At 48.3% G+C, this 24,596-nt stretch overlaps 1 protein-coding gene across 1 annotated transcript in view; it reads right to left on the reverse strand.

Annotated features, from left to right (window-relative positions):
• Window positions 1-24,596, reverse strand: part of Otog (otogelin) — a 64,375-nt gene that overhangs the window by 17,127 nt on the left and 22,652 nt on the right. Inside the window, exons 24-38 of the mRNA XM_013034118.1 lie at window positions 23,135-23,242; window positions 21,311-21,449; window positions 19,474-19,608; window positions 19,045-19,191; window positions 18,653-18,772; window positions 17,196-17,312; window positions 16,086-16,242; window positions 11,268-11,294; window positions 8,573-8,740; window positions 6,742-7,020; window positions 4,799-4,916; window positions 4,035-4,114; window positions 1,785-3,571; window positions 819-987; window positions 354-499 (exon numbers count right to left, since the gene is read on the reverse strand). Of these exons, the coding sequence (XP_012889572.1) occupies window positions 354-499; window positions 819-987; window positions 1,785-3,571; window positions 4,035-4,114; window positions 4,799-4,916; window positions 6,742-7,020; window positions 8,573-8,740; window positions 11,268-11,294; window positions 16,086-16,242; window positions 17,196-17,312; window positions 18,653-18,772; window positions 19,045-19,191; window positions 19,474-19,608; window positions 21,311-21,449; window positions 23,135-23,242 (3,697 nt within the window). The remainder of the gene's footprint in view (window positions 1-353; window positions 500-818; window positions 988-1,784; window positions 3,572-4,034; window positions 4,115-4,798; window positions 4,917-6,741; window positions 7,021-8,572; window positions 8,741-11,267; window positions 11,295-16,085; window positions 16,243-17,195; window positions 17,313-18,652; window positions 18,773-19,044; window positions 19,192-19,473; window positions 19,609-21,310; window positions 21,450-23,134; window positions 23,243-24,596) is intronic.

The following is a 24,596-nucleotide window of genomic DNA, read 5'->3' on the forward strand; positions in this document are numbered from 1 at the left end:
AGGGAGGGAGGGAGGCAGGCTCACTTTCTTCAGGAGCCATCCTAGAGGCAATCACCTGCAGCTGGCACACATGACCACAAGAGACACATTAGAGTGGCCTCCCAGTTCCTCCATACTCCAATGCCAACCCACAGGAGCCTAGAAAGCTAGCAGTGGGTTGGGAATGGTGCAAGGGGCCCTAGGAATGGCGGGAAGGTGTACTCTGCACATCTTGTTCCCCATGTCATCTAGCCTGAAGCAGGGAAGATTCCCAGGAGACAGAAGGACTGTTTCTCTAAACCTCTCTAAACTCTCCCTCTCTAAACCTTGGTTAATGCCCAGGTCCTGCAGAGAAGAAAGCAAGGTGTACTTACCAAGTTGGCACTTTTGCAGTCAAGGACATGGACAGTGATCATTTCATCTGCTCTCTGGCTGAGGATATAGATGCCCTCCTTGAACAGGGCCACATGGCTTCCATCAAAGGTCACAAAGCTCAGGTCAGGAAAGATTGAGCATCGGCCTGGGGATGAAGACAAGGTATGAGAATAAGCAGAAACCTCCAAGGCCAAGACCACCTAGGAAGATGGGCAAATGCCTGGGCCTTTTCATGGATGATTCAGAGGCCTAGAGGTTGAAGGTTCTCTCAGATCGGGTATCTTACAGAGGTCAGAGATCAAAAGGGTAAGAAATATGCCAGGTCAAGGGTCACCCTGGGATAACAAGTCCTGTGGGAGGGGAGGCAGGGTAGTGAAGGCAAGGTAGCACACAGATCAGTGGTAGTTGTTAACTGGGTAAGATACAAGGTACATACAAAGACTCCAGCTGACTCTACGACTCACAGGCACACTCCCAGATGGGACAACAGCGATCTCCACCCACCCGAACAGCAAGGCCTAGGACCCCACAATGAGGGCGTGCAGCACTCTGAGGACAGTGCTGGGATTGGTTCACACGGATCAGCTGGCCTTCTAAACAAATATGGCGGACGCAGTCCTGCTCAGCAATGGGCTAGGGCACAGAGAGGAGAAAGAATATCACAGCCAGTACCAGGGCCTCTAGCCCCTCCACACCTGTTTGAACAATGCAGGTCCTAGCAGGGTAGTTGACTTTGAGGTAAAAATTATTAGGGAATGGTTCCCACACCCCACATGCCTGCCAAGCCAACAAGGGCTTGGGATTGAGATTGGGAACCAGGGGCCAGAATCTCTGAGACCTCTGCATATCTGTGCTGAAAGCCCCAAGTACACAGACTTGCAGACACATTAGGTCATACTCACAGACATCCAAGCATACATGTATACATGAACACACTTTCTTTTTCTTGATTTCATGTAAAAATACACACAAAGAATGTCACACCATGCAGCACATACACACAAATACATTAGAATTTACTTTGTCTAATGTGTAAACACATTATGTGTGTGTGCATATGTGTGTGCATAGTCTTATAGCAGATACTCAAGAGACAAATACACACTCAGTGGCACACAGTCATTGTCACACCACATCAAGTACCACATCAAGTCATCTGATCAGCCCCTCAGGTCCAGATGGACAGAATGGGATATTGCTGTGCTTTCCAGATTCAGAGAAGCCTTGGGAATTTCTTGGGGCACCAGAAGCTTGGGGCAGAGATAGAGAAAAAAAAAACCCTGCATCTCTATCTTGCAGCCTGGAATCTGTGAAGACAGAGGCTGTTGTAGGCCTGAGAATATGTGTGGTCTGTCGAGCTCAGTGCATGGGGTATGGACACGTGTGGAGGGAGGGTTCTGCAGATGAGTAAGAACCTGCAAGTCACTCACAACACAGCTGGCAGATGCATTCGCTTCCATGGAAGTTGCAAAGGCCTCAGCCGACCCTTGTGTGATGCCCTGGGCTGGAGCTGAGCGTCCCGACTGCTCAGTGGTGGCTTCACCCATTGGCTCTGCTGGGGGCTGGGGTCCTGCTGGGGTCCCATGCAGTCCCAGCTGAGGCTGCAGAACTAGAGAGCTCTCCCGGGAGGCCGTCCTGGCTGAGGCGTGGCTCAAGGGGTAGGATGTAGGCACCACCGGCACAGTGCCAGCCCGAGGGCCCTCAGCTTTCGTCACCAGGGGGGCAGCAGTGTGGCGCACAGTAGGTGTGAGCTCTGTGGATCTGTCTGGGACAGAACTATAAAGGGAGGTGGGCAGGGATACTTGCTTAGAAAGAATGGCCATTTTCTGGGTGGTGCTCTTTCGTGGGGCAACAGATACTGTGGGGGCTGCCCCTGCAGGCATGGCCGTGACTCCAGAAGTTGGCAGTGTGGTTCCCAAAAGGAGGCTTGGTGCTGTGCCTGTTACCTGGGGGGTCATGTGGCTGGGTGGATGCACCTGGGCTACCACAGCTGGGGTGAGAGGCACTGCTGGGCTGAGTGTCTGAGCAGGTGGAATTGTGGCCACCACCAGCGATGTGGCCTGAGGCTGATGTGGGGGAGTGAGAACAGAGCCTTTGGAACCAAGCGTGGCCACAGGAGCAGATGTGCCCGTCTTAGCCAGGGGCAGGCTAGTATCAGGATGCAGGCCAGAGAGGAGCTGGGAGGGCTGAGCTGACTCCAGAGACACTAAAGCTGTTGCCCCCAAGCCATGAGCAACTGTGGACAGGCTGGTGGCAGCCGAGGTCCTTGGGAGCAGAGTTGGAGGCCTTATGGCTACAGTGGTACGTCGGGCTGGATGGGTCGGGGCAGTGGGGACTGGACTTGGACGTGAGGATACTGGCATTCCCATGGGATGGCTGTGCCCAGGCTCTCCCTTCTCTGTGGATGACAACGCCTCCATGCCCTTGGTGGCAAGGGGGCTGATGGGAGCCCACGCTGCAGCCGCACTCGCCATGGCCAGAGGGCTGCTGGGACTTGAAAGCCTCCGGGCCTGGGTGGGCTGGGGCATCCCCGTCTTGTTCATAGATGTAGTTCCTGCAGATGTCAGCAGGGATTTGTGGGCCCTCAAGGAGGTGGCAGATCTGGGGGTAACTCCAGGGGTAGCCACGGGCTTGGAGGAGGGACTTGCCGGCAAAGAGGGCTGCAGGAGTGTTGTTGTCCTAACAGGCAAAGAGCCACGCGCTGTGACTGTCACAGCTTTGGTCACCAATGGGAAGCGAGCTACAGGGGATGATCGGGAGGAAACTGTGATGTTGCCGCTCCCTGCAAAGGCCAGGGTCACCTTGGTCGTCTCTGTGGCACCTGATAACATGCCAGGCGTGGGTGTCTGCATTGACACAGGGTGGGTTGAGGATTCCAGGGGGTGAGAAGTTGCCAAAAGGCTGGTGGTCACTCCCTTGCTGCCAGTGGCCTCTGTGGGGTGGGCGGGGAGGTTGGATACAGTGAACCCTATCGGATGCTGCAGGGCAGGCTTGGTGGGACCTGAGGTCGTCATTGACCCTTTGGTGGCTGCCATTGGTGGGTTTGAGGCTGAGGTAAAGGGGGCTGTTGGGGTGAAGGCCGGCCTGTGGGTGGGGGTCCTGGTTGTGTCCAGTGGAGGCTGCAGCTGTTTGTCGCTGAGCGTGGGCAGGACTTGGCTGGGTGTCAAGGTCTCATTGCCAAGCGCCTCTGTGGGGACCCAGACCATTGGCTCTACACCTGAGGCAGACAAGAGAACGGGCTCAGTTGGGGTGGTAGCTACCCTTGGCTATCATCACTGGGTAGGACTGAGGTGCAGAGCTGGAGGCCTGGCACCCTAAATGACAAGATAAGACCAGCTTCCCATAACCAGGCAGTCAGGGCCTTCTGTCTTTTGGCCTTGGAGGTCTTCAGAGAAGTTAAGAGGTCTGGACTCTTCCCTAAGCTTGAAATCCTGAACTCAGAGCCAAGAAGTATCACCTCCAAGTCTGGCCACCTTGTCTCGTTAGCACAAGACCTTGACTGGTCCTGTCCCCACCCAGGCCTCATCTTTCCCCCCTATGAAATAAGTGCATTTGAATCGTGAAGCCCATTTGGAAATATTCTCCTTCCTAAGGCCCTGACTCTATGGCTTCAGTCCTGGGGCTCTGGGCATGACAGCTCAATGACAGTCTGGGCACCTGGAGGAATCCATGCCACTTACAGTCCTGCAGATAGACACATCTCTGGGTGACTTCATCTAGGACCTTGGGAGCAGGACACACAGGGATACAACCTTCTACCCTGAGGATAGAGCAGGGACCCTGGTTAGTGGCCTAGTATATAGAGCTGGTCACCCCCTTTAAACCTAGATAGAGCACAAACACTGCACTGTGCACATGCGTGTGTATGCAGACTCAAATGTGTATGCTGAACATGGCTCCCTCCCCCAAGAGAGACAGAGCTGGATAAGATGTGAATATGAAGACATTTGTGCACATCCTAGCCACAGTGTACATACCCTCATATCTCCCTCTAATCACGCAGGTTGATAAAATAGTGACCCTTCTATCCCTCCATCCCTCAATCTGTCCATGTATCCATCCACCTATCCATACACACACATTCACACAGATTCTCACAAATAGCAGTATGTATACCTTCATTCTCACACACAGCTGCACAGATCACCTTTTTCATGGAAATCAGATGTGTTCACATGTACAACTGTGTACAACCCAGGCAAACACACATAAGGCTCAGCTGTATGCATATCTATATTTGCATATGGTTTATCTACATATATGTACTGGGTATATGCAACACATGAAGCACTCATGCACAGACATGTGAGGTACACATACACACCTTTGTGTGAATTCATGCACATGCTCCCAGACGACAGACAAGCCCATGTGTGTATACAGTTGCGTACAACACACTGGTGCACATACTTCAACCCCATGCTCATGATCCTCTGGCTCTCACCTGGGCACATCCTGACAGCTGGCTGCCCGTGGGTCCCTGCAGGTTTGGAAGCAGGGGCTGGCACAGGCATCGTAGCGCCACTCACAGATAGGATAGGCAGCTCCTGAGGGCTTGGCATCTAGAAAGGTGACCCACCCACAGTCTCTGGACTGAGCATGATCAGACACCATCTCTGGGTCAGATATCACAGCACAGAGGGCCTCCCAGCTCACCACCATGTCCTCCTTGCCCTACAGAGGGGACACTAGGACTAAACACAGAGAAAGGGTAAAAAGCCAAACCAAGGGGCTGGGGTCAGTGCTTGGGGATCCTGATGATCTGAGGGTTCAGGCTGAGGGAAGTCTAGCATGGGTCTGGCATGGGTCGTTAAGGGTGGGTTTCAAGGACTGACTGAAGAGACTCCTGATCTCTCCCCCAAGGCTCCCCATTTGCCCTGCCCTTCTGAGATGTTGGTTCCAGGATTCTTTGCATCCCTGACATCTCGCCTTGTCTGCCTCCTTGGAGGAAGGGCTGTCCCGTGACAGGTGAGGTGAGAGCATCTGGAGACCTGTTCCTATCTGAACACAAGGCCCTCCTGCGAAGACAGCCCTCACAGGGGAGGGGCCATCTTTAAGCTCCACCCTCTGTTCATCTTTAAGCTCCGCCCTCTGTTCCCAGAGGTGTCACCCCACTAAAGGACTTGGTGCTCTGTGAGCACTGCTCTTGCTGCCTCTGGTAGCTGGACTCATGGTAATAAGGACAATGAAGACACCAAATGTTGCCCCCACACCGCTCACTGTATCCCTTCCTAAATCTTCTTCATCATCTTCTAAAGCAGACATGATTCCCAGCTTACAGATGAGGAAACAGAAACAGAAATCAGGGAGGGGAAATAAACTTGTGAAGATGTTCTCCAAAGAGGCCCTGTCCCTTGTGCCTTGATAAATGAGAAGTCTGTGGCCTATGGGGTGTGGAGATTAAAGTTAGTGAAGTAGACCAGATTCTAGACTATGTTGGCACAAGTGACAGTCTCTACACAGCAGCTAGAGTGGGTAGTGCAGCAGGTTCCATGGAGACCCGAGGAAGCAGTGGCACCCCAGGAGTCCCTTCGAGGCACCCTGATTCCCCAGCTGCTGCTGAATGCAGACACCTGTTTTTCAAAGAGCTTGAAGATCTGAAGCCAAGACTGACTCCTGGGAGCATTTACTCTCTATCCTGCCCAGAGAACAGCCTGCAAAAGTCTTCAATCCTCACAATATCCTTTGAAGGCAAAGTACAGGTAAATTTACAGAGTTGAGATGAAAGTTCCCCTCCAGTGTCAAGCACCAAGGTCAAAATTTGAACCCAGGCTTTATAATCTGTGTTTATTCTACCCTTTCCCAGTGTCTCCTAGTGAAAAATCCCAGCAGTTCTGCTGCCCTGGTTTGTTTTAAATCTGTCCTTGTGGGTGTTACAAGAGGACTCAGTACATGAGCTGAATGTAAGCATGGCCCCTCTGGGACTGAGACAAAGACAGACTCACCTAGCAAAAGAGAATAGTCAGTAGCCTCAACTGGAAAGATTAGGGAGTTAGCCCTCTCACTATCTGGGCCCTCCATGGGAGAGTTGGGCTTCTGGCTGCTCAGCCCTGGCGCTCCAGTGGGCAGTTCATGGGTAGACATGAGCCCCTTCGGCAAGAAATCTGAGCCACAGGCTACCACAGTGGCTTCTCCCCTCACTTCCACAAAGGCCATGTATTTTTAGACCGTGTCATTGGCCTGTGGCCTGGGGCATTAGGCAGGACCCAGGAAATTGGCTGGACCCCAACCCACGTGGTTAGGGCTCCCTAGCCTGCCAATATGGAGGATGGGCCACCTCTGGTCCTACAGGCAGGACCACTGAAGGCAGCGAGGAAGAGGGCAGGAAGAACAGTGGAGGAGAGGGAAGGAGGAAGTGTCAAGAATGATGGCCGGGTAGTCACTTACCCAGAAGATGGAAGAGTGTGCCCTGGCGGAAGGCGTCGGTGTGCTCATACAGCCGCAGAGCCAGTCCCAGACCAGACACATGGAAGAAAAAGCCAGGCTTTGCCAGGGACTCCAGTGCCACTAGGCCTGCCTGCCACGTCCCCCGATGCACCGAGAAGGAGGCATGGCGGTGGAAGCTTTCACTGCCCTGCCACTTAGCCAGCTCCAAAGACCCGTTGGCTGTGACATGGAGGAAGAAGTTGGGTCTGTCTGCTGCTTCCAGGGATACCACATCCGGGTCTGCAGAGCCAGGTGAAAAAGGTCAGTGACGAAAAGGGGGCCCAGAGTTGGAGCTGGGCAACAGGCTGGGATATGTCCGCTCTGTTAGTGACTACTCCTCCATGGCTGCCCCTAGCTCCCCGACTTCTCCTTTCCTCGGGCCTTGTGTTATTCTACACGTTCAAGATTCGGCAGTAAATAAAGCAGGCAGAAACGGCTGCCCTGAAAGAGGGCACATTCTGTCAGACACGGGAGAGACGCTGGGCTTTGGCGATTTGCCAGGTTCCAATGTCTCCATGACACTTCTTGCTCCCTGTTTCTTTCCATCACCAACTTTCCCAAGACAAGGGGTTCCTCCTCTGTGTAGACCCCAAGATCTCACTTTTTCTTTTGCTATCTAATACCCTAGGTATGTATAGTACAGGGGAAGGAGCACAGGACAAGGGCCAGGAGAGCCTGGGCCTTCGCTAGGCTGATGAGACCCAGGCCTGATGATGACTGAGCCTGGGCTGGGCAGTCCTTTGCCTGGCAAGGTCTCTGAGGCTGAACGTCTCAGTGGTTGTGCTGTAGTATGTCCATGGAGCTGCAGGAATGCCAGCACATACTCCTGACTACGTATGATTACCACTACACTGAAAGAAGGTCAGAAAGTTCTCACAACCTCTTCAAGGAGGACCACGTGGATCTGGGGCTCAGAAATGACTAAGCAGGAAGAACTATCTTGGAGTCCAAGACTTCCGACCTTCCGGAGGTTGGGTCTTGGCTCTTCACTCTCAGGTTCTTTGTGCAGCCATGTAATAATTCCACCTGCCACTTCCTACTGGACCCCAGCTTGCACTACTGAGAACGGGGACCGTGGCTCCCCTGGGGCAGGGCAGACGTCCTTTCTCTCCTATACCCCTTCCAGGGCTCCTCAGTGCCCACTCCTGAGCTTAGCCAAGTCCCTTTCTTGTCCTTCTCAGCCCTCAGGGGGAAGGTCACTTATTCCAAGAAGCTTCTGCTGGCTCCCCAAGACTGACTTAAGGGCTCCCCCTAGTGTTGACTTGGGTGTTGTGCATGCCTTTAGCCATCCTCCCTGTGGGACTGAGACTGATGTTCAGCAGGGACTGCCCCTCACCCATCCCAGATTCCTGTGCCTCGCATGGGATTAATAAAAGGGAGAGAGGGAAGTGGACAGGAAGGAGAGGGATATCGGTGAGAAGAGAGGAAAGAAGGAGGAAGAAAATGAGAAAGGAGAGAAGGAGGAGTGAGGACAAAAGGGAGAAGGAGAAGGAGGAGGAGTTGCCATTGTGTTAAAACATACAAGCTGCACAATGCAAGGTATAAAGAAAGCCGCATCTGGCCTTGGCCTCCCTGGTATTTGGGGAGGAAGATGGAAAGTATCTCTTTTCTTCACTGAGGCTAATTAACTGTCCCAGAAGCCCAGGCTGAACTGGGAGGTGAGAACCTGTTGGTGTCTTCATTCCTCCAGCCTCAGTAGATGGCTTAGTGTTTCAACACCTTCTCCTCCTCCAGCACCTGCCTCTCTCCTTCCCAAATGAGCTAGAATGGACCTTCCCAGAATGGACCTTACCGTGGACCTTGGCCTTGTACAGAGCAGCTGTCAGCAGGAAGTTCACAATGTCTCCTGGAGCCACATCCTTTGCCCTCACTAGGGCTAGGCCATCACCCAGTACCTTCACGACCACCAGGGCACCACCTGCCACCATGCTGGACAGCTGATAGGGGCCTTTACCCAGTGCTGGAGAGAAAAGCTCAGTCAGAACCCCCACACTCACTTATCCCACCCTGTCCAATCTAGGGAAGAGACTGGGTACCAGGAAAGGATTCTTAGTGGCTTCTTATTCCAGGTCCCAGAAGCATTGATGTCCTTGAGTAGGAAGAGGGGCAGGGAGGGGGACCCCAGGCTGGCATCTACTGCTGAAACTGGCCCTCTGCACAGTGATGGAATCATCCCACAAGGAGCCTGGGAAAGCTGGCCTCAGGGGGCATCTGAGGCCTCAAACGTCTCTCTACACCGGTTTCATCACCCCTGGTCTCTGCCTATCCATGGCTTGAGGGATGAAGGCCAGGAGGCCAGAGCTCAATGTTAATGATCATCTACTGGTTTCAAGCACGTGCACATTTGTATTTTGGAGGTTTCTGTACATATGCACAGAGGCTGGAATGAGACGTGGGTTTCCCAGACAAATCTAACAGACTTGTAACTGAGCTTGCTGCTTGGGATGTGTCCTGACCCTCCATCGCCTTCCTCAGGCTTCCCGAGTCACTTCCCCAGCCACATTCCTACTGGGACTCACCAGTCATCCTTGGTGCCTTCAGGATAGAATCCAAAAGAGCCTACCTTCAATTTGGGGGCTCTTGACCCTCTGGACCCCCACTTCTCTCCATCCTCTCCTGCTACACCAAACTTGCTTGCTCTCTTCCTTGAAAGAGCCACATTCTGGCTCAGCCTGTCTTCATTGTGCCATTCCACCCCCTCAGAATAGTCTTCCCTTTTTGGTGCCTGGCAAATGCCTACTCTATTGCTAGGGGCCAGCTCAAATGTCCACTCCGGAACCCTCTTCTGCCACACAGAAAAATCTTCCTCCTCCTCTGCGCTCTGCCAGTTTTAGGAGCAGACACACATCCGTCATACCTCTGCGATGTGAATCTGAATTGAGTTCTCTATCTGTCTCCCCCAGTAGAGAGTATATAGACAAGTGCTGTGTGGGTAAATGGTCAATAACATCTCAAAAAAAAAAAAACAAAAAAACCATGTTCGGTGTTTGCTTATTCCTGTGGTATAAATGCTCCCAGCAGACATCACTTTTAAACTAACCACTGGATGCAGAGTTAGGGACACCGTTGGTGCTTGGGAGGCAGTGTGAGCCTTTTCCAGGGCACCCCTATACCAGGTTCCAGTTCCCACTGACTTCCCAGCACCCCACCAGGCCTGACCACAGCAAATGTCGACAGAACAAAGCAAGGAATGGATGGGTGGGTGGGTGGTAGGTGGAGGATGCTAGAAACAGCTTGTCCTTTGCCGGTTACTGCCACTTAAAATGCCACAGAAGGGGGGAAAAATCTCTGCTCAGAGCTGTCTTGCTGAAATGTCTCGCCTGAAGTCAGAAAGACACTGCCTGTCCTGGGGAACTATGATTTTCCCAATACAGACCCATTCCTTTATGAGTTGGTGACTCATAAAGTCCCAAAGGACTAACATTTGGATGGAATTGGAATTGTATCGCTGAATTATTATTGCTAGATCCCAAGTCCAGCTTTCATCTTTCATATGGCCTTGCGGTATCTTTCTCTCTGGTCTGTCTTCTTCAATTCCATCTACCATATTTTTTCCCAGGGGTAGGGGTGTTTCTCAAACCAAAACTGGTAATGAAAGTAGATGAGGACATAGTCTTGGGCCTATGGCCACATAGGCCAGCTCATGCAGGGTAGCACCTAGAGGGTACCTGGGGGCTTAGGAGTCTGAGGTGAACAGCACTGTGGACTAGATGAAGCAGCTAACTATACTAAAGCCTGACTTGACCCAACTGGATGAAGTTCAGTGCAGAAAACAACCATTCTGCCACTGCCCACTCAAGCTCAGTGATTAAATGGACTCAGTAGCTTGAACACTGGACACTAACCTCCCTTGGATCCCTAGTTATAATCTGTGTTTCACCTCTGTTAATAATCTAGGTGTTGGCACATATCCTGATACCCTGCAAGCTTAACTATATTTAAAGACAGATCTGGCAGGCCATATGTTTTGCCCCAGCGCTCCTCAGAAAGAGCAGTTTGCATTTGCTTTTGCAACTCAAATCCTCAGGGAACTCAAGATGACATTCTGTAGAACTGATGAGCTTGATTAAGAAAGCCACATTGCTGGCACTCTGGTACAAGTGGCTTCTTCTCTCCTATTTAAGCTGACTTGAGTGAGCCTAGTCTCTGGGAAACTGGCTGGCCTGAGCCCCATACTGGGACTGTAGAAACTACTGGGAACTGAGTTCCTGGGCATCTATGTGTTCTGCACTGTCAAGATGTGCTTTCTCTGTCTCTCTCCCTGTCTCTGTATCTGTGTCTCTCTCTGTGTCTCTGTCTCTGTGCTGTGTCTGTCTATCTATCTGTCTGTCCCCCCCCCTCTTTCTCTCTCTCTTGGAGTCCTCCCAGCCCCCAAGCCATGGCTCTTCTGGGGGCAGCGGCACATCAGTCTGGCTGGGCTGGTGTGGTAAAAGGGCAAGGCTGGCAGTGAACAGGTTCCTGAGGTACCTTGTGGGCAATGGACTTACCTTTGTTAAAGAAGTCACAGTCATATGCTGAAAAAGAAAGAATAGAGATTTCCTGTGAGCCGGCTCAGAGCTTGGAGCAGATGGACAGAGAAAGGAACTCCGACCTAGCCTCTTCCCTTCCGCAAGGGCCTGAGTCTGAACTTCAAGATCCAGAGATGGTCTTCTATTTAAATGACTTTAAGTGGATGAAATACAGTGGTTCCTCTGAGCACCTCCAGCACAAGGCTCAAGGTCCAGGGTAGATATTCCAGAACGTATTGAATATGAATGAATGGGCAAATGTTGGACAGAGGGTGGTGGCCCTACAGAGTAGGTTATACACAGAGTAGATTATGACCTTGGTTAGAACCAAGGCTTGATGCTCCAATTGGAAATGTCCCAAAGGAATACAAACAGAAGTTTGTTTCCAAGAAGCCTGGGTAGGAGACCAAGGGCTTTCAGGGACCCAGGCTTGTTTAGTTCATCTCTGTATAGTTTCTTTGGTTCTGGCAAGGTCTTCTACAAACCATCTGGGCCTTGACAATCTCCTTTGACTGTGGGCTCAGCATGCCCTCTAGTGGCCAAATCATAGCACCACAGCCTGTCTCCCTAGCACCTCTACATGGATTCCAGCCACAGTGGTAAACTGGGGACCTTGTGGGGACACATAATGCCAGGAACAAGGCATGAGGAACCAACTGATGGGCCTGAGCTAAGAAGGGGTCTCCATTAGCTGTAGACATGGTCTGTAAGGAGCCATCTTCCCCCCCTTTACACCCTAAAACCATGTTCAGCACATTTCGCATTGCCTTCCAGAAATTATCTGCTGTGCAGTTACAGATAAATGTGTGCCTTTCCTCATTAGTGGATTCAGAAGGTTGAACTTAGAAAATTACAAGATGGCCAACTCTCTGCTTTCATATGTGCATCAGGTCAGTGGGAGAGAGCCCAAAAAATGTCATTAAAAGCCAGCTTTCTAGGGTCAGACCAAAATTTAAATCCCATCTCTCTCTCTTTTTCATCCATTACCTACACTAGGGCAAGTTATTTGCTATCTCTGTTCTAAGATGGGACCTCTGCCTACACCTTCCTGGATTCCCTAGGTAAGGCAAAGTACTTCTTTCATGGGGACCAAATCCTCAGCAATTAAGATTACAAAAATGGGTCAAAATCAAAATAAAGTCACTTGTGTCAAGCCCTAACAGCAACAACAAAATAGTAAGTGGGCAGGTAGAATATGAAGAAGAGACTCTCATACATGTCTCCCAGGAATCAGAATTATCCACAGAAGACGGTCAGATCCACAACCCTATAGAAAGACCACCACAACCTTGCACAAAGAATACTGCAACTAGTCTGGTGCCGGTGGCTCATCCCTGTAATCCTAGCTACTCAGGAGGCTGAGATCTGAGGATCACAGTTCAAGTCAGCCCAGGCAGGAAAAGTCCACGAGACTCTTTTTTTTTTTTTGGTCTTGGGGCTTGAACTCTGGGCTTGGGCGCTGTCCCTGTGCTCTTCAACTCAAGGCGAGCGCTCTACCGCTTGAGCCACAGAGACACTTCTGTTTTTATTTTTTGAGTGGTTTATTGGAGATAAGAGTCTCATGGACTTTCTTGCCTGGGCTGGCTTTGAACCGGGATCCTCAGATCTCAGCCTCCTGAGTAGCTAGGATTACAGGCATGAGCCATCGGTGTCTGGCTTCCATGAGACTCTTATCTCCAATCAACCACCAGAAAACTGGAAGAGCACTGTGGCTCAAGTGGTAGAGTGCTAGCCTTGAGCTCAAGAGTTCAGAGACAGCACCCAGGCCCAGAGTTCAAGCCCCTGACTGACAAAAAGAAAAAAGAAAAGAAAATGCTACAACTGTCTAAGCTTGGACTGGGAAAATCCTTGTTAGTGATCCTGAGCACACCTAGCTCTGATTTTTATGGCTAAGAATTATTCGTAAAACATCTCCTGCAGTCTCCTCCGTTTATTGTAAAAAATTTCCCCTTGACTAAACTCCTTCGAATACACCCACAATTTACTACTGCACATGCATTCCCATTGCAATATATTTATTGTTTAATCTCTGAAAAATCTTTCTCTGTACTATTTAGGTTGACAATATTTCTGACATCAAAATGAATACAAAAATCCATGATAAACAAAATACTGCAATTTTAAGATAAGCACCGAGTCAGTAACTGTATCTCACTGAGCCACAGTGGAGCCTGAGACACAAAGAAAAAAAATCTATAATATTGATCCTCTGACATTTCGTTCACTAAGGGTATCTTGAGCCAGCTCTTACTTTTAAAAAACACTATTTATAAAAATAAAAGAAAGAGAAAAAAACTGTATTGAGCCAAATGGGATGGCTCACATCTATAACTCCCATACTTGGAAAGTAGAGGCAGGAAGATCATGAGTTTGAGGCCAGCCTAGGATATATAGTAAGACTCTGTCTCAAAAAAGCAAGGGTTCCATGTGTTAGTGACTCCAGGGTTGTCTACAGTAATTCCCGCTACCTCATCCTGGCACTACAATGCACATGAGTGTTCCTCATTTTACCTTCTTTCCTAGAAAATTTCCTTATGGGTTTTCTAAAGCAAACCAGCAAAACCTCGAAGTTTGAGGATGAAATTCAGTTATAGAATACTGGCCTAGCATGCACAAAACTCTGGATTCAATCCCCAGCACTGAAAACATGTGTATCCATGTTGAATTAAAATGTTATTTCATGCCAGGTGGCTCACACCTGTATTCTTAGCTACTCAGGAAGCTGAGATCTGAGGATTGTAGTTCAAAACCAGCCCAGGCAGAAATGTCTGTGAGACTCTTATCTTCAATTAACCACCAGAAAACTGGAAGTGGTGCTGTGGTTCAAGTGATAGAGCACTTGCCTTGAGCTGAAGAACTGAGGGACAGCACCCAGGACCAGAGTTCAAGTCCCATGACCTACCAAAAAAAGGTATTATTTCACTTGATCCTTGTTTTTTCTGATGTTTCCTTAAGTCTCACCTCTCCAGGGATGTGCTTTACTTGCCTCACCCTCATCTTGACAATGAGAAACGTTAATTTAATTGTGGCACAAAGCCTGGTGCACTGGAGATCCACTGTGAACCTGTGTATCGTCTCCTTCCTGAAGGATTGTTATGACAGAAAAAGCAGGAAAGGAAGACCCTATGATGCCCCAGGGCATCTCTGCTGAAGGAACTCAGGGAAAAACAGGCAGAGAAAATGGAGGCCAAAAGCAGATGCTCCTCCATCTTCTTCCTTAGTAACTAAGATTGTAAAAGTAACTAACTTTGTAAAAGCCTAGATTTTCTGGGACTCAGACAAAGCAATGGCAACCCCACCACAGGGTATGAGGCAATATCAAACTCTTTGCATGCTTTGTCCCATTTAACTCTCCCAGCAAGTTCTCGCCTACTACAGAAATAAAATTCAGAATACAAGGAAGGTGCAAGGCTATCTGATTTGGTGGAGTTCAGATCTGAACCTGGAGAGTTGGACCAGGAGAATCCAGTGTGTGCAGATATAAATAATTATCAATTAATGAATAATTTAACCTATTTTATTTTACTTTTGAACATTACCATATACATAATATTAAATATCAGTTGCAATATTTAATTTTGTTTTGTGGTAAGCATTGACACACTAATAGAATATATGTATATATATATTTGCATATGTATATATATGCGATTGTAATATTCTTATTGGATAGCAAATGTACAATCAACTGTGTTTGCAGGCTTCCATTGCTCTGAAAGAATGGATACTTGTAATAGGACCTCCAAACCTCAGCTAAGACAGAGCTTGTGTATTCATTACTCCCATTTGATCCTCACAATAAACCTGGCAAGACAGAGTTATCTATTTTTCAAATGAGAAAATTGAGCCTAAGAAAAGCTGGGTGGCTTGTCTGAGGTCACATGGCATGCAAATGTAATTTCTGGGCCTGGAGCCCAGGCCTCTGGACTCCTCTAGTGAGGTAGATAGGAAGGCTTGCACCTGACTGTCTGAGGATGGGCCTGCCCCACCCCCCACTGGCTTAATGTGACTTGATCTGGTTACTTCTCTAAGTCTCCAGACTACATGTTCTCTGAGTGCAACACAGTAATTTACAGTTCTATTCCAAAGGGAAGTTGTAGGACTCTGTATTCCTATATTACCACTGGACAGCTTACCTAGCACGTGTGTGACCATGAGTTCAATTCCCAATACTTAAAAAAAAAATCAGTCATGAATTTCTTGATCAATCACTTCACACCCGTAGCCAGGGCTACTCAGGAGGCTGAGAACTGAGGGTCACAGTTGGAAGCCAGCCCAGACAGGAAAGTTCTTGAGATTTTTACCTCCACTTAACTGCCAAAAAGCCAGAAGTAGAACTGTGCTCTACTAGTAGAACATTAGTCTTGAGCAAAAATGCTCAAAGATAGCACCCAGGCCCCAAGTCCAAGCGCCAAGACCAACATACACACACAAAAAAATCAAAATCAAAAGAGAATTGTAAGAGCTCAGTGAAAGTAAAGGGACAAAGAAAGGGTGGACAAATGTAGACGTAGTATTCAATAGACACTACATTAAAAATGAACTATGAAACTTGTGGGTGGGGATGGAAGGGAAAAACTGGGAGACAGAGAGGGAAGGTGTGCCATTGTCCTAAAAGAAATGCACTCTTTACTTGACATGTAACTGTAGCCCCTCTGTACATCACCTTTAGGATAACAATAAAAATTTTAAAAAGACCTCAGTGAATAATGCACACAAAGAAATCAGCTGGTCCCCATCACGCAGAGAGTACTCAGTAGACCCTAGCCCCAAAGATGGTGGGTCGGGGACACTCACGGCAGAGGCGGGGGGTCCTCCAGTCCACAGCTACCCCATGCTGGCAGCACTGGTGGGCATAGGCAGACACGCTGGCACAGAAGCACTCACAGTCACCACCCCGGCTGCATCCGCATGTGTCAGTCAGGCAGTTTGAGTAAAACCAAGTGACATCAACCTGGGGGAGGTCAGAGGTCAAGGGACAGATTCTGAAGGTTAGACTGACAACTTTCCATCTAATGGCCACCAGCACAAACATGATGGAGCCATGGCCTGGGGAGAAGCATCTGTGTGGGGTGACTGGTAGAAGAAGGCAGACATTTGGGAAGGAAACAAGAAGTCCATGGCACTTATAGACATACACTTTTGAGAACACTGCTCTCTTCCCCAGAGCCCAGAATGTTCACTCAAAGGCTAGGAAAGTGACTAAAGAATAGGTAGAAGTTGTGCACTGGTGGCTCATGCAGGTGATCCTAGCTACTCAGGAGGCTGAGATCTGAGGATCATGGTTCAAAGCCAGCCCAGGCAGGAAACTCTAGGAGACTCTTATCTCCAATAAACCACCAAAAAAAACTGAAGTGGCAATGTGGCTCAATTGGTAGAGCACTAGCCTTGAGCTGAAGAGCTGAGGAACAGCACCCAAGCCCAGAGTTCAAGCCCTACAACTGACAAAAAAGAATAGGTAGAGTCTGACATGGCCAGCCAACCAGTCCCAAGGCAGCCCAAGCCAGCCTAACAGCTACCTTTAAGCCCCAGGGTGGTATGCTGAGCTCAGCCCCAGCACTCATCTCCATGGAAGCCAGAGAGCAGACAAAAACAACAACAAAAACAAAAATAAAAACAAAAAAACTAGAGCTAGAACATGAGAGATTGCACTCACTCTACAGCAGAACTTCCTAATAAGAAAGACATGCCAGACAGAGATGCGCTTGCAAAGGGCCCAGAAGCTACTGGCTGGCTGATTCTAGTCACCAAAGGACACAAGGCAGATTCATCTGGGCAAGCAGATAATAGAGACGGATCTCTCTCTAGACTTGAGGTGTCTCTTCTGAGGCATGAGGGATCCTGGGAGCAGAATGGGTTTGGGGAAAGTTCTGGGAGCTCAGGAGGGGCTGAGGTGGGTCCACTCACCACAGGGTGGCAGGTCTCAAACACGGAGCTGAGGAGGATGCCACACTCCTTTCTGGCAAATGGCTCTCGGAGAGGATTCAGGACACATGTGTCCCTGGGGTCCAGAGTTTCTGGGCACTGAGGGGCAAAGACAGAACTCTGGATTTCCCTCAGCCCCTGAATGTCTGTTGCTGGTAGGCAGAGACTCTTAGAATGACCATCTGCTATTCATGTCCTTGTATGATCCCCTCCTCTGGAGAGCTGCAGAGGGCTACAGCTTCAAAGGGATTCAAAGAGATGTATGTGGCTATGTGTTTGCATTGACCCATTATGCAAAATCTCAGGGCTCAACTAGCTAAAGTCTTTCCCTTGCTGGTTGTGAAGCAGCAAACAGCCATGCTGGGAACCCTTTTGGAGCTAGGTGGTCTCTGGCAACAACTGCCCCCAAGGTTGAAACTCTCCTTCCTGTAAGTTGCCAGAAACAGAACATAGCCCACAATCATACCAATGAGTGGGAAGCCATTCCTTCTCCAGTGGGGCCTCCAGGGGTAGTCTGTTAGATACTAAGCAGAGAACCAAGCCACAGTCCCTGATTCCTAAACCCAGAACTGAAGTAAGACAGACATGGTGTTTGGTGCTATAAGGTTTAACATGGTTGCACAGCAATTGATGACTAATACAGATTTTCCCTACATCTTGCCCCAGATCTACATTTTCACTAGATCCTAGTCATACAAGCTCTTCTCCACCTACATACCCATTGGAGAATTAAGATCACTCAGTCCAGAAATGACAAATATGAAATACTCACGTCTACTATCTCCACTGCTGTACCCAAGGCAGACATAAATAATTGATCATAATTCTCTTTGCAACTGAACCTGACCCAAGTCATTCCTCAGCATCACTCCCCGGGCAACTTCATTTAACTAATTAGAGTCATCACACAAGGTGAAATCCATTCACCATCCCTGTCCTTGAACAGCTCCTTCGCTTCAGAGCGGACCCACACAGAAGAACTTAGGTTCATCCAGCAACTAATGGTGTCCTCCCTCTTAAAGTCCTCTATCCAAATATGGTGAACCACCAGTCCCACCTCCTCCCTGTGATTTCCTCAGCCCACATCACTCCTCTGCACCAGAGCCAGTGCAAGGCACTGAGAGGCAATGGGGATGGATGACTGTCAAGCTTCAATGTGAACGGCCTTCCCCACTAGGTGGCCATATCTCCTAGGAAAGAGACTACCTGCTCCAACCCTCTCTCCTCCCCCTGGGACTTAGCCAATGGCAGGTGGGCAGCTGGCCCTGTGAGACTGGATGATGCGAAGATATGAGTCTCTACTTGAGGGAAAGTCAACCAGAGGCTGAGAGCAATTCCCAAGAGCAGCCTCACACCAAATAAAACAAACAATCTCTTCCTTGACCAGTGTGGCAAGTGCCACCTGAATGAGGGGCTCCAATCAGCCCAGGGAAGTTTACCTCAACTGCAGCCCAACTGCTGCCAAACTCCTGGGGGTTCGTTAACTCTAGGTTCTCCGGGGTACGCATCTCATTGATGGTTTTTAAGTCGAAGTTTCCACACAGGCCTGCCAACTGGCCCTAAAAGGAGAGAAGGCATGTCCAGCTGCAGGCATACCAAGGGTGAGCCATGGGCAAAAGGATCCTCATGAGCCCCAGAGTCTTACATTGATTCAGAAGCAACAGCTGGGACAGTATTAGAGGAAAAAGGACACAAAACAGGTGGGGACAGGTAGGGAAGAGGTATGTTCTTCTTGGCTCCTCAGGGAGAAACTGCTCAGCCAAGGATAACTAGTAGCTTGGCTCAGCCCCAGGCAAAAGCTGAAGCAGAAATGTCCTGCTCATGTGACTACCTGCCACTGAGGCCCGGCTTGGATGTGCACTGTGGTTCTCTGGTCCCACAGGAGGGTGATGTGCTCCCGTGGGAAATGCACCAGCGTGAAGAATCCTGCTCGCCAGGTGTGGACCTCCTGCTTCTCATCCAGGAAGCTCTCGGGACTCTAAAGGGGCAGAGGTGGTCAGTCCTCAGGAACGAGTGTTTTCTAATATCCAGGTCAGCTGTGTTTGGCTACAAACCACTGTCCAGTCCTAGGATCTCACCAATACCTCTGTTTCTTTCATGTCCTGACATTGACCTCTAGTTCACTTTGGACAAAGAATTTAGCCTGAGCTCCTGCCTTGATGATGCTCCAGGCCTCGGCCATCCCCTGTCCTCGTCCCCACCTATTTATTCTCCTTAGCCCACACACTGCAACACAACCTTCACCAGCCCCTGGCCTTACAGGATTCCCCGAGTCATCGTCAAAGATGATGAGTGAGTTCCCGACGTTGATGGAAATAAACTTCCTGCAGATGATGCCAGAGCTGTAGCAGTTCACATTTTCTACAATCACAGAGAAGCTGAAATTGGATGTGCTCTGAAGAGAAGAAAAGAGAACTCATTAAAACCAGGGAGATATGCTGAGTGCACAGAAGCGGGGGACATGGACCCTGAAGTTGTTTTCAAACCACTTTGTGTGAACTATGTGATTTAGGCAATTCCAGCTTTCTAAAGCTAGTTTCTTTGAGGTGGGGGTGGGGGAAGGAGAAGTAGCATAATATTTAGCATGTAAAGTGATCTAAGAATAAATGAGTGAGTTAATATAATAGGAATGATTGGGTTTGATGGGTGTAGGGAAGGGATTTTTTTCCCAAACTCTTGATGTGAGCCTTTCATTGGAGGGCAGCTTGCCAGCATTAAACATCATTTAAAATGTTTTAAGTTTTTATACAGTAATTCTACTTCTAACAATCAAAAGACACAGCCACACAAGTATTTGCTGAAAGGTTTAAATACTGGAAACAACCTCAATGCCCAGCAATAAATAATAAAACATAGTATGTAGAATGTACTACCAACGTTCAAAAGAATAAACATGTACTGACAATATGAGATCATGCCCAAGGTATACTTTTAAGTAGAAAAGGCAAATAGCAGCTGAGTACTAGAAGCTTATGTCTGCAATCCTAGCTACTCAGGAGGCTGAGATCAAGGAATCATGGTTCAAAGTCAACCTGGCCAGACAAATCTGAGACTCATATCTCTAATTAACTAGCAAAATGCTAGAACTGGAGGCATGGGTCAGGTAGTAGAGCATAAGCCTTAAGAACATGAGGCCCTGAGTTCGAACCCCAGTACAGGCATAAAAAGTGTATATGTATAAGTACATATATGTGTGTTGGTGTGTACCATGGAAACTGGTCCTTCAGTATTCACCCTTAAGAGTAGCTATTTAACAGAAGAGCAATATTAATTTTAATATATTCTTCTATATTACCTCAAATTATAATGAAGAGCATACAATGCTTTCAGTTCTTTTTAAATAAAATAAGGGCACCATGGCACACAGGCTTGCTGTCCCATGTATTTAGGAGTCTGAGGTGGGAGGACCACTTGAGCCCAGAATTCAAGTCAAAAATAAATAGATGATGACTGGCTAGCTAGCTAAATGGATAAAAAAAAATAGCACAAGGTACCACATGCCCTGTTCATGCCTCTCTTTGTGGGGCTGTTACCTTTGCTGTGCTACCTGCATCACCATTCCAATTCTTCTAAGAGAAACTAAAGACTTTTTAGCTCAGGGCCCCTGAGTCATGACTGGGGACATATTTCTTAGTTCAAATCCAGCACAGTTTTGCTGCTGACCAGTTGTGTGGCTCAGAAAGTTCCCTAATGTCCTCAGGCCCAATTTACTACATCATAACCTACAGCCAGCAAACCCAGACTTGGAGGTTGCCATGAGAACTGAGTGAAAGAATCCACAAAAATGGCTCAGTAGACCACCAGGAATATACTGTATTAATAGCACTAGCTTTTAGGCATTAGCCCTTTCTCTTAGAAACAGAAAAACCAGTGGGACCAATGGACAAGTTTATATATAATGATAGTGAGGAGGCAGCCGAGTTCTCTCCAGCTTTGATTTGCTACTCAACCCTTTTAGTCCCTGGCAGCCACATTCTCTACCCCACGAATTATGTACTAGATCAGGATGCAAAGCATTAATATTTCCTGACATTCCCCAGGCCTGGTGTCTATGGAGCCCTATGGAGTCAGTTGGGCAGACACACCCAGGAACTCACCTTGACCAAATGTACTTTGCAGGCACCCACGAAGTCAAATGGGAGCCCATCAAATGTGCGGTAATGCCGGTCACCATAGGCCGTGCAGGTCGAAGCACAGGGGTACAGGGTACAGAGGAACGAGCCCCGCTGGCACACACTGAAACACATACACAGAGGCTCACAAGACCCAGCCCACCCTATTTGAAGGCTCTTGACAGAGCCTTGAATGCACACCTTGCGTCCATAGGCAAGAAGGCCAACAAATATCCCCCACCTCCAACAGAAGCCTAGAGGGCAGGACTTTGATCCTGAGATTCTGGACTCATAATTAGACACATACCTAATAAATAATGGGGCTTATATGTAATGTAGATCCCTTTGACTCTAAAATCCATACTCTGTCACTTGATTCATGCATTCAGTCAAGACTAGGTGCCTAGCATATCCCAGGCATTCTACCAGGAATTTGAGATATGTTAGATTTTTTTTTAAAAAAAACTCTGCTTTATTGAAACTTATATTCTAAAGGGACAAGATACACACTAACAATTTAAAAATAGCAAGCATGAGTAAGGAATACAATGTATTGGAAAGACAGTGAGAGCTGTGGAAGCAGCAAGCTGAAGGGACTTGGGAAATATATGAGAATGGAGTGGCTAATGGTCATGTGAACAGTCTTAAAAGAGGTTGGATGGACATCTAGATGAAAAGCATGCTGAAAAGGAGCATCATCTGCAAAGGCCCTGCAGTATACTTGGGAGATGAGATGGCTAGATGGTACAAGGGCAAGAGACTAGATGAAAGACTTGGAGGATGGTGGAAGGTCAGATGACATAGTCTCAGAAGACCATGACAGAATGAGAGAGGATGTCGTTGGAGGAGTTGATGATGGGCATGACATTATCTGATTTGTGCTCTTCTCTGGCTGCTACACTGAATCCAAGCTGAAGGTTGGGGGGTTGAGGGAAAATGCACCATTTGGAGACTACTGCAGGAAGTCAGGAAAGAGGAAAAATAGCAGCTCAGAGCACGGTAATTGCTGAAGAAGAAAGAGTCAGATTTGAGGTGTATCTTAAAAGCAGAGCCAAAAAGATTTGCAGATGGCACCCTTGGCAAGACTAAGCCATCAATTTTCAATCTCTTGCCACATGTACCTGGCACTCTGGTCAGTTCTGACCCATCAGAGTCATGAAATCTCACAATCACTTGAGCACATTTGTATAGAGTTCTATGTCCTGGAATTAAAACTCAAGGACTTCTGGGGTCAGACAGCTAGGGATCGGATGCTATAGATATACACTTATGTGTCTGGGGAATACTGCTTTGGAGAAGATGGGCAGTCTCTACAGAACTAGTCCCAAGTTTGTTTCTATAGAACCCAACATTCATATACACATTTGAATAAGCCCACATTCATGTAGACACAAAATATGCCAGGTGATAGTGGCTTGAGACTGTAATTCTAGCTACTCAGGAGGCTGAGATAGAAGAATCACAGCTGGAAGCCAACCCAGGCAGGAATGTCTATGAGATTCTTATCTCCAGTTAACCACCACAAAGCCAGAAGTAGGAGTGTGACTCAAGGGGTAAAGTACAGCCTTGAGTAAAAAAGCAAAAGGAGAGCACCCAGGTCCTGAGTTCAAGCCCTAGTACTAGCACATAAAAATAGATTATTTATATGCATAAATTGTGATATGTACACAGACTCCTCCATGACATACAAGCATTCACCATGAACTTGAACATAGTAGAAGGAGAAAGCCACACTATATTTGACAATGTATTTCATAGTCATGCCCTTCCCAACAAAAAATCAAAGCCTTCCTCAAGGGCCTCACTTACCAAGTATGGCAGGGTGACATCACCTGGTCCCCAGGGAAATACTCCTTCCCCTTCCAAGTGCAAGGACACTCCTCTGGTGGAAAACACATGTCCCCATGTCTAAGCAGGCTGTAGGGACACAACAAGCAAGTCATCAGAAGAGCACCTTTCTTCAGTCTGCCTTGATCTGTGCATCTAAGGTGCCATGAAGCAGTTCTCAGTATATATGCTAGAAGAAGCTGACCATGTATCTGCTATTCCATTCTGGTGCCACCCAAGGAAGCTCAGAGGTACCTTGGTAAGTGGAAAACCAAGAGACAGGCCAGGGCCAGTTCAGAAGTCTCTGCCAAACATCGGTGGTAAGGTTCAGCTTTCCCAGCCACAGGCCTGCCTGGTCAAGTTGATATCAGGGTCTCTTTAGTCACTAGCTATAAACCAGCGACTAGATCCTGAAGGGTTTTAGTGGAATTGTCAGCCTACAGGCCCCCAAAACTACCATGTTCTTACCTTCTAGTCTGGCTTCCTGAAATCTGACTCACTATCAGGCTGGAGCTTAAGAGAATCATCTCAGGACATGTACTGAAGTTCTCAGGCTACAACTCTAAGCATGTCTCCTTTGGATGTGGGAGGACATTCAAAGTTTAAATGCTCCTTACAGAGACTTGCAGTTCACCCTCCTGTCTTCCTCCCACAAGGCCATGTTGTGATGCCTACGACTGCTGCTCTGGAAGCTCTCAAGACAATGTGAGTTGTTTCTCCTTGATTACCTCTGGACTCGTTACGATCAGTCTCTACACGGCTAACCAGGTTCCTTCTTCAAAATCCATTAACCTATCTTGGGGCATTGTCATCCTGGTATCTTCATCACCACTCCTTTCTCTTTGTTTCTAAGGATTTATATCTCTTTCGTTCCGTTACCAATATTTTATTGTGATTGTAGAAGGAAGCCTGGAGGGTAAAGGGGTGTGCTCAACCCACTGTGTTTTACCTAAAGCTGCTAATCTTTATTTGTCTCTGTTTTTTTTCATGTATAACACATGGATAATGACACCCTCTCCCAAGGTCATTAGGAGAATTATGAGCCTGAGCACACTGTTTAGCACCAAGTAAATACACAACAAATACTGCTTCCTTGTCTTCTGCTACCCCATAATTGTATCAGACATAGCAATGATCGGGTTCACCGTCTTCAGCTGTCAGGCCTAGGCCCAGTCCCAGGCACACTGCCACCTACCATCCATGCTCCCGCCTTGTTCCTGACATGTACCCACCACAGGGGAGAGCATAGGAAAACTCAAGGCTGAGGTATCTGCCCTCAAATTGTTCTCAATTTGTGGATTATCTTCTCTTTACCTTTTACAGGGACTCAATCATTCCTGTGTTCCATTAGAGTAGCATTTATTTTTATTTATTTATTTTTGGGGGTCGGGTCATGGGGCCTGAACTCTAGGCCTGGGCGCTGTCCCTCAGCTCTTCAGCTCAA

Source organism: Dipodomys ordii, unplaced genomic scaffold (genome assembly GCF_000151885.1).
Source record: "Dipodomys ordii isolate 6190 unplaced genomic scaffold, Dord_2.0 Scaffold183, whole genome shotgun sequence".
Classification (NCBI taxonomy): domain Eukaryota; kingdom Metazoa; phylum Chordata; class Mammalia; order Rodentia; family Heteromyidae; genus Dipodomys; species Dipodomys ordii.